This window comes from Tursiops truncatus, chromosome 17 (assembly GCF_011762595.2).
Source record: "Tursiops truncatus isolate mTurTru1 chromosome 17, mTurTru1.mat.Y, whole genome shotgun sequence".
Taxonomy (NCBI): domain Eukaryota; kingdom Metazoa; phylum Chordata; class Mammalia; order Artiodactyla; family Delphinidae; genus Tursiops; species Tursiops truncatus.
This window is the reverse complement of record NC_047050.1, coordinates 62495705-62508097: the sequence shown is the minus strand read 5'-3', so window position 1 is coordinate 62508097 and position 12393 is coordinate 62495705. Positions and strand designations below refer to the sequence as shown.

At 51.7% G+C, this 12393-nt stretch overlaps 2 protein-coding genes and 1 non-coding gene across 7 annotated transcripts in view; 1 reads left to right on the top strand and 2 right to left on the bottom strand.

Moving 5' to 3' along the window:
- The window catches only part of C17H8orf76 (chromosome 17 C8orf76 homolog), a 43039-nt gene that overhangs the window by 25681 nt on the left and 4965 nt on the right, over nt 1-12393 (top strand). Inside the window, exon 6 of one of the 3 annotated variants that reach the window (XM_033842916.2) lies at nt 4873-5044. In XM_033842916.2, the coding sequence (XP_033698807.1) occupies nt 4873-5044 (172 nt within the window). Of the gene's footprint in view, nt 1-579; nt 616-4872; nt 6433-12393 lie in introns of those variants that run through there. The other 2 variants (XM_033842915.2, XM_033842917.2) reach the window with 2 other exon arrangements.
- FAM83A (family with sequence similarity 83 member A) overlaps nt 5093-12393 on the bottom strand; it is a 27649-nt gene continuing 20348 nt past the window's right edge. Inside the window, exon 4 of one of the 3 annotated variants that reach the window (XM_033842914.2) lies at nt 5093-5234. In XM_033842914.2, coding sequence (XP_033698805.1) covers nt 5093-5234 — 142 coding nt within the window. The other 2 variants (XM_073794716.1, XM_033842912.2) reach the window with 2 other exon arrangements.
- On the bottom strand, nt 8424-8496 carry TRNAE-CUC (transfer RNA glutamic acid (anticodon CUC)). Its single transcript has one exon. It is a non-coding gene; the product is annotated as a tRNA-Glu (tRNA).

The window sequence follows — 12393 nt, the reverse complement described above, 5'->3', positions numbered from 1 at the left end:
GACGCTTTAAACTTTGTAAAATCAGGACTGTTGTTCATATTTGTATCCCGAGGGCAGAACACCTGGCATCTCGCCAGATGTTTGTGGAGAAGAATCCCTGAATTAATCGGCCAGCATCTTTGTTTGCACAAAAGGTTAATACCTCAAAGGTCTGACAGTGCTGAGGCAGTCCGCTCAGAAACGTTGCCCATTTCTCTTTCTGTAGCTGAAAGCCCTTCCTCCCGTTCATCTCAGCCTCCTGGATATGCCCTTTTCCCTCGTAACTTCTCTAGGTTTCCCGTCTCATCCTAGTCCCCTTCTAACTTTGCCCAGACCTCTAGCTTGCAGCCCCTTGGCTTTCCTCCCAGACCCACTATCAACGCTGTCCTGCACCGCTGAGTGGTCTCCGTGGATCTGCCCACACCCTCACTTCCCGCCGCACCTCACTCTCCTGGCAGCAGCGCATCCACCCACGTGAGAACCCAGCCTCCTGTACCCTGATACTGGAGCTGTAATGCAGGACAGGAAAGGGCAACCCAGGAAGCCTGGGCATCTCTGGGTGTCATCACACACAAGTCATCTTGATCATTTCCATCACAGATGGTGAAGGTAATTAACTGAGCAATGATTGTGGTAAAGACGTCTTGAGCCTGCCTCCTAACCCCACCCTCTTGTTGATGAATGAATCACTCAGAAGGTGAGCAAATGTGAAGCACAGAGATGTGTGTCTGCCCTCCAGTGGGTGGGGTGGGACCCAAGGGCAGTTCTTGCCTCTCTTGACTCAAAAGGCCTGTCTTCAGTGTTTTCTCCCAAGGGGGCATGGCCATGCCCAGAATTTGAGCTGTTGAGAGTCCTTTGTCTCTCATATGCTGACACCCCTGCAATCTTATACTATAGCCAAAGAGATCTTATACAAATAAAGATTGCTCTCAGAGTCCTTCAGTGATTTCCCCTGAGTCCTGGGAGGCCCCGTGTGGTCTGGCCCAGGCCCACTTCACCCCAGCTCACTCTGGTTTCTTCTCATGTCTTTGAACTCGGCAAGTGTCCTCCCACCCAAGCCCTATGCCCATCCAGTTACCTTTACTTGGAACACTCCTCCCTGTGGTCCCTAAACCCTGCCATAAACTTGCCCTTCCTACAGATCCCAGCGCAAAGGTCACTCTCAGACAAGATGATTCTGAGTCCAGACTTGCTCAGGTCCCCCCTTTAAATGTTGTCAGAGCGCCTGCTTTTTTATTCCCCCCGCAAGGTGCTTAATGGAATTGTAATTGAATATTCTTTGTATGAATCCTCCTGGCTACGCCATAAGCTCCAGGACTGTGTCTCTGCTTTGCCCCTTCATGGCGGAGCTCAGCTTCCTGGACGTGCCGTGACTTCTGCCCAGTGCTGCTTTGCTGGAGCCCCAGGCACTTGAAGAGACGGCCTGAAGCCCAGTAAGCCCGCAGCCAGTCCGTACAGAGCTCCACTGCCAGCGCCACAGGTGCCCCCACCTGTCTGTGCGGTACCGCATTTCAACAAAGATGGGCTTCATTTTAGGAAAACCTAGGGTAGAAATCTCTATGAAACAAATCCAAGGCCGCTGTTTATAAAAATGATTATTTTAAATAGCTTTCTAGTGCTTTTGAAATTTCATCTATAAAAGTAATTTATACACGACTTTCCAAGGTCTTAATCGTGAAAACAAACAAGCAAACAAAAACCAGAGAGGATTATACAAAAGAATTCAAAGCTCGAGAAACAATGGTCCTGATGAGTCACAGCCTAGGGCTGCTCCAATCCTGTCTTCGTGATCGAAGTGTCTCCACCAGGTGACTTTGCTAATGAGGTCAGAGAACTAGGACAGGCATTTGTCTGCTTGGGGCCTACTGTTCCTTATCCTTTCCTCCTTCCTTGGCACAGAATGACTTGGTCACTTAAAAGTTTGATGTTGTGTCTGCTCAGCCCTTGAGCTGACGACCACCCTGCCCCCCATCTCTGGGATCTCTGGGAACCTGGCAACCATATTTGTCTTCACTGACCCTAATGATGGGAGAGAGGAAGCAGGGTTTACCTGACCTAAGCTGAGCCAGTCAGGATCTCCCCTAGAGATGTAGAAATGAGTCTTCTCGTGTCTGAAACTGGGTCAAAACTGGGGGGTGGCTGTGTTTGCCAAATGGAATGGGGGATAGAGCAGGTCTGCAGAAAGAGGATGAAAGAGACGCCCAGAAAGGGGCAGAGGGACAGTCTGCTCTGCTGCCTCCTGATTCCAGGCCCTTCCTGTTCTGTAGGCCCAGCTACAGTCTTGGCTGAGGCCTCCACGAAATACCTGGAGTGTGGTAGGCGAAATAATGGCTCCCGAAGGTGTCCTGGTCCCCCAGGGTGTCCCAACCTGTGAATATGTTAGGTTACAATGCAAAGGGGAATTAAGGTTGCTTATCAACTGACCTTAAAGTAGAGTATTACGCAGGTGAGCCCAGTGTAGTCACTGAGATCTTAGCAGATGGAAGACGGAGTGTATTAGGACTTGCCAGAGAAACAGACCCAATAGGTCTGATACAGATGCATGTGAGAGGAGATTTAGTATAGGAATTAGCTCAAGTGGTTATGGAGGCCAAGAAGTCCCACCAGCTGCCTTCTGCAAGCTGGAGAACGGGGAAAACCAATAATACCATTCAGTTGAAGTCTGAAGGCCTGAAAATCAGGGGGCTGATGGGGTAAGTCTTGATCTGAGTCCAAAAGCCCGAGAACCAGGAGTGCCGATGTCCAAGGGCAGAAGGTAGATGTCCCAGCTCAAGCAGAGAGCGCAAATTCATCCTCCCTCTGCCTTTTTGTTCCATTCAAGCCTTTGACAAACGGATGGTTCCCACCTGCACTGGGGAGGGTGATCTTACTTAATTCACCAGCTCAAATGCCAATCTCCTCCAGAAACACTCTCAAGGCACACCCAGAATAATGTTTTAGTAGTTATCTGAGCATCCCTTAGCCAGTCAAGTTGACATAAAATTAGCCATCACACGGAGGCAGAAGGAGTGGGTCAGGGTCAGAGAGATGCTGTGCGGCTGGCTTTGAAGATGGAGGAAGAGGCCGTGGGCCAAGGAGTGCGGGCGGCCTGTAGAAGTTAGAAAAGGCAAGGAAACAGATTCTTTCCTAGGGTGTCCAGGGGGGAACACAGCCCTGCTGATGCCTTAATTTCAGTCCAGGGAAACCAATGTGGGAATTCTGAACTAGAAACTATAAGGTGATACATTTGTGTTGTTTTGTGCCATGATGTTTGTGGTCATTTGTTATAGCCGCCATCGGAAACCAATATACAAAGTAACCTACCCATAACTTAAGATTGCTTGAGCTAGTTTCAGTTTCTGCTACTTGCAACCAAAGAATCCTAGTATGGACCACTTGGGTCCTTTCAATCTTGGTTTTAGAATAAGACATTGTGTCTCAGAAGGCTATTTCTTTTTTAAATGACATTCTTTTGTAAAACCTTAATAGAGCATCGCTGTAGGAGATACCAAAGATAAGACACAACACCTATTTTTTTTTTTTAGAATTTATTTTAGCCATCACCTTTCTCCAGAATACTTCCTGTCTCTCTAAGTCTCAGTTTGGATCCCTTTCTACGCGCCCCCTTAGTACCCTGTGCTTACCTGTGACATTCCACCTGTGACACGTTTAACTTTTCTGTCCTTTTCATTAGGCAGTGAGCTACATGAGGATAGTGACAATGTCTCCTTTCTTTCCGAATCATCAAACATAGCCCTTGATACATAATCAACCCAGGGCAAAAGCTGAATGATTTTACTGACAGTAAGGCAATCTCTATAGAAGCTGGAGGGAAATGAGACTTTGAATGGAATCCCTAGGGAGAAGGACCACAGAATTGCTCTATCCTAAACAAAAGGTGCAAAAGTTTTCCTACTCAGGTGTGATCCACAGGTGAGAGAGAGATTGTAAGTAAAGAGTCTAAGCTTTGCTGTGAACAAAGACTGCTGGGTGTGCTAGAGAACAGTAAGGTTGACAGAGAACCAAGGACTTAAGGTCGTTTCTCATGCTTTGCATGGCTAAAGGGGATCAGTTTTCTCCTAGTAACTGAGGTTTTTTGGTTTTGTTTTTTGAAAAAAACAAAGTTTCAGGATATCATTGATCTGTTCTTATAACTGGTGTTAGTCTTCAGAATTGGAATGACTTGAATCAAATGGTAAGGACTTCATTTCTGATTTCATTAGTAATTACCAGGAATTCATAATTCTGTCTCTGGCAAGTCATCTAATAGAGCCCAAGTTTGTGGAAGGGCCTTGGCTTGGTATCGTGGACTGAAAAAGCTTGAGAAATTCATCTTTTTTTTTTTTAATTTTTATTTTTTTATACAGCAGGTTCTTATTAGTTATCCATTTTATACATATTAGACAAGACCTATTTCCAAGGAGCTTCCATCTCTAGTAGACGTAATAGGACATCCACATAAGTGGCAAATAAGGGTCAGGAGGGAGGACTTGACAGCGCAGGAGTGCAGAGGAAGGGGGTTTTCACGAAGGCGATAACATCTGAGCTGGACCTGGTGAGGGGGTGGTTTGTAGCAGCCTCGGCAGAGAATGGAAGGCAGGCCCGCGAGGTTTCGCAGTTGAGGAATGAGAGCAGCCAAGGCCTGGAGGACATGAAGGCTGGTCATCCAGGTTAGTGGGTGTGAAGGGATGTGGTGGGTAATGAGGCTGGGCGGGTAAACCGGTGTCAAATGATGGATGATCTTGAGTGCCTGGTAGGAAACTTGACTTGGCGTGGGATATACTGAGCTATGAAAGGTCTCTGAGCCCGGGAATGGCTGGTTTAGGGTTGTGCTTTAAGCCGATAAATCTGGTTTCACTTTCTACGTGTTAAACAACCTTTCAGCTTCGTGCAATATGTGTTTTCTGGGTCTAGGAGATAACGAGCACTAACGTGGAGGGTGGAGGTGAACTCAAGTCACTGAGAGCTCCCAACGCTTTGGGGAATCCACACTGTTGCGGAGTTTGTTACCCTGAAGGGCTTTCCCACCTGGAAAAGGCCAAACTCTTGACGGCTTTGCCCACTGCCCCTCCTGCCTTGTGCACAGGTGAGTCCTCCTTACTTTCAGGTCTCAGCTCGATCTCTCCTTCCGCCTTCATTCCCTTGTAGACCCAGCAAACCACCGATCAGGGAAGCAAACGCTGGAGGCAGGGAGGCTCTTGGCACCATCACATAAGCCCTCTGGGAGCTGGGACACCGCTGTTTCCACCCATGCGGGCTGCCCAGCCCCTGGCATACTGGGGGACAGGGTTGGGGGCAAGCGTGTGGTTAAATACATGAATTCAGGCCCTTTGGGAATGGAAGCCAGGACTGGCCTCCAACGACGGGGGACAGAATCATTCAGCCAGGGGACTCTGAACTGGATGCTGCTTCATACCGTGGCCACAGGGAGGGCTCCCAGAGCAGCAGTGCTGTTGTGTCTCTCACAGGAGCTGCGCTGGGAGGACAGCACAGCTGTGGGCGTTGGGGGGAAAAATCGGGGAGCCGGCCCTGGGACCTTTCCACTTTAGGGCCGCTGTTCTCAAAGAGCAGCCGGCCACCAGAAGCAAGTGCTGGCTCTGCTGGTAGAGAGGAGCAGTTTGTATTGAGAAGGGCCATCTCCGGAGGCCCAGCTGAGGTGACGCAGGTGCCCACTGTCCTGCAGCGCGGCCGGGGAGTGTGCGGGGGCGGAGAGCGAGCAGCTGTAGGTGGGTGTACAGAGCAGGGACTCCTCTGGCCACGTGGGCCGACACAGGAGGCCTGCCTCTTATGCCTGATTGTGTCCCCCTAAAGGGCATACGTTGAAGCCCTAACCCAGTACCTCAGAATATGACCGTATTAGGAGATAAGACCTTTAAGCTCCTGGCACCAAAATCTGTATTAGTCAGGATTCTCCAGAGAAACGGAACCAATAGGATGTGTGTATCTATAGCTGTATGTGTATCTGCATCTCTGTGTCTATATTATCTGTCTATATCTGTAGCTACTTATGTACAGAGAGATTTATTATGAGGAATTGGCTCACACAGTTGTGGAAGCTGTCAAGTTCCAAGACCTACAGGTTGAGTCGGCAAGTTGGAGACCCAGGAGAGCCAGTGGTCTAGTTCTAAAGACCAGCAGGTTCAAGCCCCAGGAAGAGCCAGTGTTTCAGTTTGAGTCTGATGGCAGGAAAAACCTATGTCCCAGTTTGAAGGCAGTCAGGCAGGAGGAACTCTCTCTTACCTGGGGGAGAGTCAGCCTTTTTGTTGTCAGGTCTTCAGCTGATTGGGGAGGCCTACCCGCGTTTGCAAGGGCAATCTGCTTTACTTACACTACCATTTTAAATGTTTATCTCATCCAAAAACACCCGCACAGAAACACCCAGAACAATGTTTGGCCAAATACATGGGTACCCCATGGTCCAGTCAAGTTGACACATAAAATAAGCCATCAAAAGTCCATACTTTGTCAACTTCATCCCCTTAAATTCATAATCCAATTTGACTGGTGTCCTTATAAGGAAAAGAAATTTGGACACACACAAAAAGACACTAGGGGGCTTCCCTGGTGGCGCAGTGGTTGAGAGTCCGCCTGCCGATGCAGGGGACACGGGTTCGTGCCCCGGTCCGGGAAGATCCCACATGCCACGGAGCGGCTGGGCCCGTGAGCCATGGCCGCTGAGCCTGTGCATCCGGAGCCTGTGCTCTACAACGGGAGAGGCCACAGCAGTGAGAGGCCCGCGTACTGCAAAAAAAAAAAAAGACAGTAGGGATGCATATGGACAGAGGAAAGACTACATAAGCACACAGCAAGAGGATGGCCATCTGCGAGCCAAGGAGAGAGGCCTCAGGAGAAACCAGTCCTGCTGACACCTTGATCCCGGACTTCAGCCTCCACAACTGTGAGAATATAAACGTCTGCTGTTTAAGTCACCGAGTCCGTGGTATTTTGTTACGGCATCCCTGGCAAATAAATACACTCTCTTCCAAACAAGGGATGTTCCCATCCCCTGAGAGGACTTCTTACTCATTTCTTTTTCTCTCAGATACCTTCTATGCTTATGACCTTTTGCTATAGATTGCATGTTTGTGTCCTCCCAAAATTCTCATGTTGAAACATAATCCCCAAGGTGATGGTGTTAGGAGGCAGGGCCTTTGAGAGGTGATTAAGTCATGAGCATGGAGCCCTCATTATTAGGATTTGTTCTCTTAGAAAAGAGGCCCCAGAGAGCTAGGTTGTCCCTTCCACCATGTGATGACACAGTGAGAGGTGACCACCTGCAAACCAGGAAGAAGGCCTTCCCCAGAACCCAACCATGCCGGCACCCTGATCTTGGAGTCCCGGCCTCCAGAGCTGTGAGAAATGTCTGTGGTTTAGAAGCCACCCAGTCTTTGGTATTTTGTTATAGCAGCCCCAATGGACGGGTCCTCACCATTTCTGAAAAGTCAGGGGAGAGGCCTGGCTTGTGCGCTTCAGGATCACAGGGAAAATGAGGTTCAGAGAGCTTGGGGCTTCCTCATTAGCAACCATTTCAGTGGGTGGGTCTAGAAACTCTGTTCTCAGAGCCCAGCCCACCGGCCTAGAAGGTGTCTGTGTGAATTTGCCTGGCGCGGTGAGCAGGCAGTGGAGGAAGGTGGCCTTGGCAAGCACACTTATGAGAGCTGGATTCCACCCTCCCCTCACGTTTGGCCTTGTGCACACACTGCAGCCTCACGCTACGCCACCTCCTCTGGGCCTCTCTGTCCACTCAGGCTGGCACATCATCGTGTGGACACCCTCACTCACCACACCCTGCAGAGGAGTGAAGTATGGAGCCCCTGGGAGGCAGCATGTCTATCTCAGTGGATATGCAGTGAGCAACCAGGGAAAAAGGTCGTTTATACTCGTACGTGTGTCTGCAATATTTACATTCTCTGATGACAGTTTTTCCTCTTCAGGAGGAAGCTGAGAAAATGAGTGACAGTTTCTCTGTGTCCAACAGCTTTTTGGACTGAGTCCAGAAAATGAATCATGTGAAGATACGGCTCTAGCACTTCTAGGCCAGGCCAGCAGGGCCAGCAGAGGAGAGGCAGGGAGCCCAGGTCAAGGTGAGGGCGAGTACAGGTCATCCTGGGGTGTCTGAATGTTTGACCCCCTCAGGAGCAAAGCTCCTTGACCAGTCAGTTAGCATCCATTGTGTGCGGGACCACCCATGGGGGGCCTCTTACAATACAGATAGGGAGATCTGGTGAGGACCAATGAATGCCACAGATCATTTCTAGGAGAGGGAGGCCTGAGGGGAAGGGATGCTCATTCCAATCAACACCCCAGTCCTGGCTGATAACCCTACAGGTGGGTAATAGTATCCCTGATCCCTGGTTGGGGACTGTGTTTCCACTGTGTCCCCCCGAACATGACCATCATACAATTTCATTCTCTTATGTTCTTTTTTTGGGGGGCAGCGCCTCGCACAGCTTGTGGGATCTTAGTTCCCCAACCAGGGATCGAACCCGGGCCCTCGGCAGTGAGAGCGCAGAGTCCTCACCACTGGACCACCAGGGAATTCCCATTCTCTCATGTTTTTCACGTGGTGGTTCTCATGGGCACCGCCCCCAGCTGACTCTGGCATTCTCCAGGACAGATGTGAAGCTGGGTCTCTTTGCCTGTTGCTGAAATCTGTTTGGCACACGGTGGGCACTCCACTGCTGTCGTTGAATTTCACACTGTAGGAGAAACTCTGTACGTCTCAGGATGGCCCCCAGCAAACAGGCCTGCCAAGGCAGTTGCAGGTGTGAGTCCCGCCTGGAGCAGAATTAAAGCTGGGCAAAACTGGGTTTGGGAGGATTGGAAACTTGGATAAGGACTTGCTTTGGCTTTCAAGCGCTGCCTTGCCAGGTGTGTAAAAGCCACGTAGTCCCCAGGTGGAAATAATGTTTGGGGACAAGAGCCCAAGGCTGGGGGCCCTGGAGAGTCCAGTCCCACAAAGGAACGGCCCAGCCTCACATCAGTGGGTCCCGAGATTTTCTCAGTCAGGCTAGGCTGGATCATGGTGCAGTAAGAAACAGCCCCAACTCTCAGTGGCTTAAACAGCAAAAGTTTATTTCTTGCTCATACCACTTAGCCACCGCAGGTCAGTGCGGTAGGCGTGTCCTGTTCTTTGTAGTCTCCTAGAAACCTGGGCTGGTGAAAGGGGCTCCATCTTGAGGTAAGGCCATCTGCACCCAAGTGCTTAAAAGCTGGAAGCAGTCCTCAACACTTCAGCTCGCATTCCACTGGCCAAAGCCAACCAAACCTAACTTCCCGGCCGGCTGGGATCACGAGGAAGTGACAAGGTGCTCAGCGGAGGAAAAACAATACTCGCAAACCCCTAAGACGACCACAGAGGGGAAACTGGCCGGTGGAGGAGGAGGGCTTGTTCTGGCTGCAGACCCCCTCTCCACCCAGACTGAGCCGGACGTGGGGACAGAGCCCACCTGTGGAGCTCTGGGCACCCCAGCAAGCTTTACCTTCCCAAAGCTTTCTCGTCAGGCTGTGAAATCAAGCTTAGGACACTCCACAGCCTTGGTCATTCTAACCTCATGACGGCGGTCATCAGGACCGGGGTTTAAAAAACCTTCAGGAGGGGCTTCCCTGGTGGTGCAGTGGTAAAGAATCTGCCTGCCAAGGCAGGGGACACGGGTTCGTGCCCTGGTCTGGGAAGATCCCACATGCCGCGGAGCAACTAAGCCCGTGCGCCACAACTGCTGAGCCTGCGCTCTGAAGCCCGGGAGCCACCACTGCTGAAGCCAACGTGCTGCAACTACTGAAGCCCACACGCCTAAAGCCCATGCTCTGCAACAAGAGAAGCCACCGCGTGAGAAGCCTGCACACCTCAACGAAGAGTAGCCCCTGCTCGCTGCAACTAGAGAAAGCCCACATGCAGCAACAAAGACCCAAGGCAGCCAAAAATAAATAAATAAATGGATTTATTTTTTTAAAAAAAAAAACAACCTTCAGCAGCCAAAGGGCTTTTGGTGTTATTGTTGGATTTTCAGGAACTAAGGAATAAAAAGGTGAAGTGAGGACAGAAACACAGTTTAAAACAAAAGCAAAGATGCCTCTGCCTCTGCCTCTGCCAGGAGTGTTGGACAAATACAAACAGGGCTGGGCTGCAGGGAGATGCCCTCTGCAGAGCACGACTCGGGATGCCATGTGCATCAGGATTCAGAGGCCACCAGGAGGAAGGATTGTCCCTCCAGCCTCCGCAGCAAAGGCAAAGCTTCTGAGCCGGAGAAGGGCAACAGGAAGACATTTGCTGAGACGACTTGGTGGCGGGGGAGGACATGGAAACCGAAAGACATGTGTGGGGCTTTTGCCCCTGCTTCTCTTGGACTGAAACAGCCCAAGTCGCATCCCTCGCCCCAGCCATACAGCCTTGTTCCTTAGGTCTTGGGTTACCTGTCGCTTCTCTGGGAAGTGTCCCCTGGCCTCCCAAGCTGGGCTGGCTGGCCCTCCTTTGTGCTCCCTCAGCATCCTGTGTTCTTTCTACCCCAGCAACGCTGTGGCCTTAGCATCTATTACCACCCCAGCAACAAACAGGACGTGCTGTGACTCTGAGAAGGAAAGAATGATGAGACTGGTGAGGGGCCTGGATCTGGAGGTAGCTGACTAAGCCTGGGAGCTGCAAGGTCAATGCGGGGTCCTCATTGGTTGCTCAAGGCTTCCTGAAGCACTGCTGCAGGGCCATTCCCAGATCTGACAACTCAAACCCCTGGGTTCCAGCCCAGACTCCAGGGACCTCCAGGCCAGCCCAAGGCTCTTCAGAGCAAAAACCTGAGCTGCCAAACTGCCTTGTCCATGTCCATCCGCTAGATGCCTTGGTTTGCTCCACCCTTGGTGGCCACCCTTTCAACCAGCCACACATAACTTACAGTGGCAGGTTCTGGGGCCTCATCCCTCATTCATCGGGCCAGGGATACTCTAGTATTATGCTCTTCCAGGGAGGAGGAGTTTACCTCCCCTCCCAGAAACATCTAGAATGTCCCCATACTTTCTCCTGAATCTGTCTCTCCAGAATCTCTGGGGAGCAGACCACCCCTGGGCACTGGGACACAGGAGTTCCTTGGTCACACCTACCCCCTGGCTCTCAGTGCCTCAGTTTATCCATATGTAAAACTCGGGCTGCATCAGCCCCTTCTCACATTACAGAGATTTGGAAAATGTTAATATGAAAGCACTGGCTGCTCTTTGGAGAAAGGGGCTCTATTTTCATGATTTTGTCCTCTAGCTCCCTGCCCGCCACCTCCCTGGAAACTTCTGGAATGTGCTGCATAGGGCATACTAGAGAGGGGAACCCAGGGAAGTGTGGGGGTCAGGAAGCGAACCGTCTGAGGCCTGGGAACATTCAAACACAGGCAATGGTTTCGTCCAAGTGCCTTTAGTTCAAAGGGCCACTGATTAAGGTAGGGTCCTTGAGCCAGAAAATCCAAGAATGCCCAGCTTTGGCCCTGGGGAGGTCAGCTGGAGGAAGGGACCCTTCAGAAATTCGGGGAGGCCTGTAGAAAGGGCCTCCAGGTGTGGGCCACCCTGGGCACCAGGCCAAGCTGCTCGACCTGCAGCCGCGTAGGTCTGTAGCCGTTGAGGTTGCTGTAGAGAGCAAACAGGCCATCATGGGGCCTCGGGGAGAAGTGGGCCTGTGAGGTCAGGGCCCTCCAAGGGCCATGATAGGGCTGGAACCTAGGGGCCAGAGGTGGGTTTGGGGCCAGGGGGCTGCCGGGCCCCGAGGACGTGGACAGACTCCGGTTCTGGGGGTTGCTGCCTGTCGACAGGCTGCTGAAGGGGTTGGAGGACGTGCCGTCGCTGGTGGAGCAGCTACTGCCACTGAGGCGGCCGGGTCGGGGGCCGGGGGCTGCTCTGGGCTGGAGGGGTGCGGCCGGCCTGGGCGACTTGAGGCCCATCACGGGCTTGGAGGAGGCGTAGAGGTGGCAGAACTCCTCGTCAAACAGCTCCACCGCCTGGCCCGTGAACTTGGAGAGGATGTTTCTGTGCACATGCCCACAGAGCCAGGTGAAGCTGGAGGCGAGAGGAGAGAGAGTGAGGGCTGGGGATGGGGAGGGCTTGGGCACCCTGCGCCCGAAGGGCCACTAACGCGTGCCCACCGCTTCTCCGCGCCGGCTGCTTCCACCCAGGCCCAAACCCTCCCCTCCCACAGATGGGAGAACTGAAGCTCAGAGACCAGCAAGTGTTTGCAGGGGAGTAGCTAAGATGCAGAGTGAATCTGGGCCTCCGGTCAGTGTTCCTTCCTGGTGCGCAGATTATGGCCCCTTAGAAGATCCCTGTGGAGGCCCAAAGGGACCGAGTGCCAGTGTCCCCAATTCTGTGCTGATGTGAGTCACCAGCTGCTGGGGCCTTAGCGGCTCCACCTGTGACAGGTGTGACACCTGCCTCTTCTAACCAAATAGTTAGCAGTCTGGGGCTGCT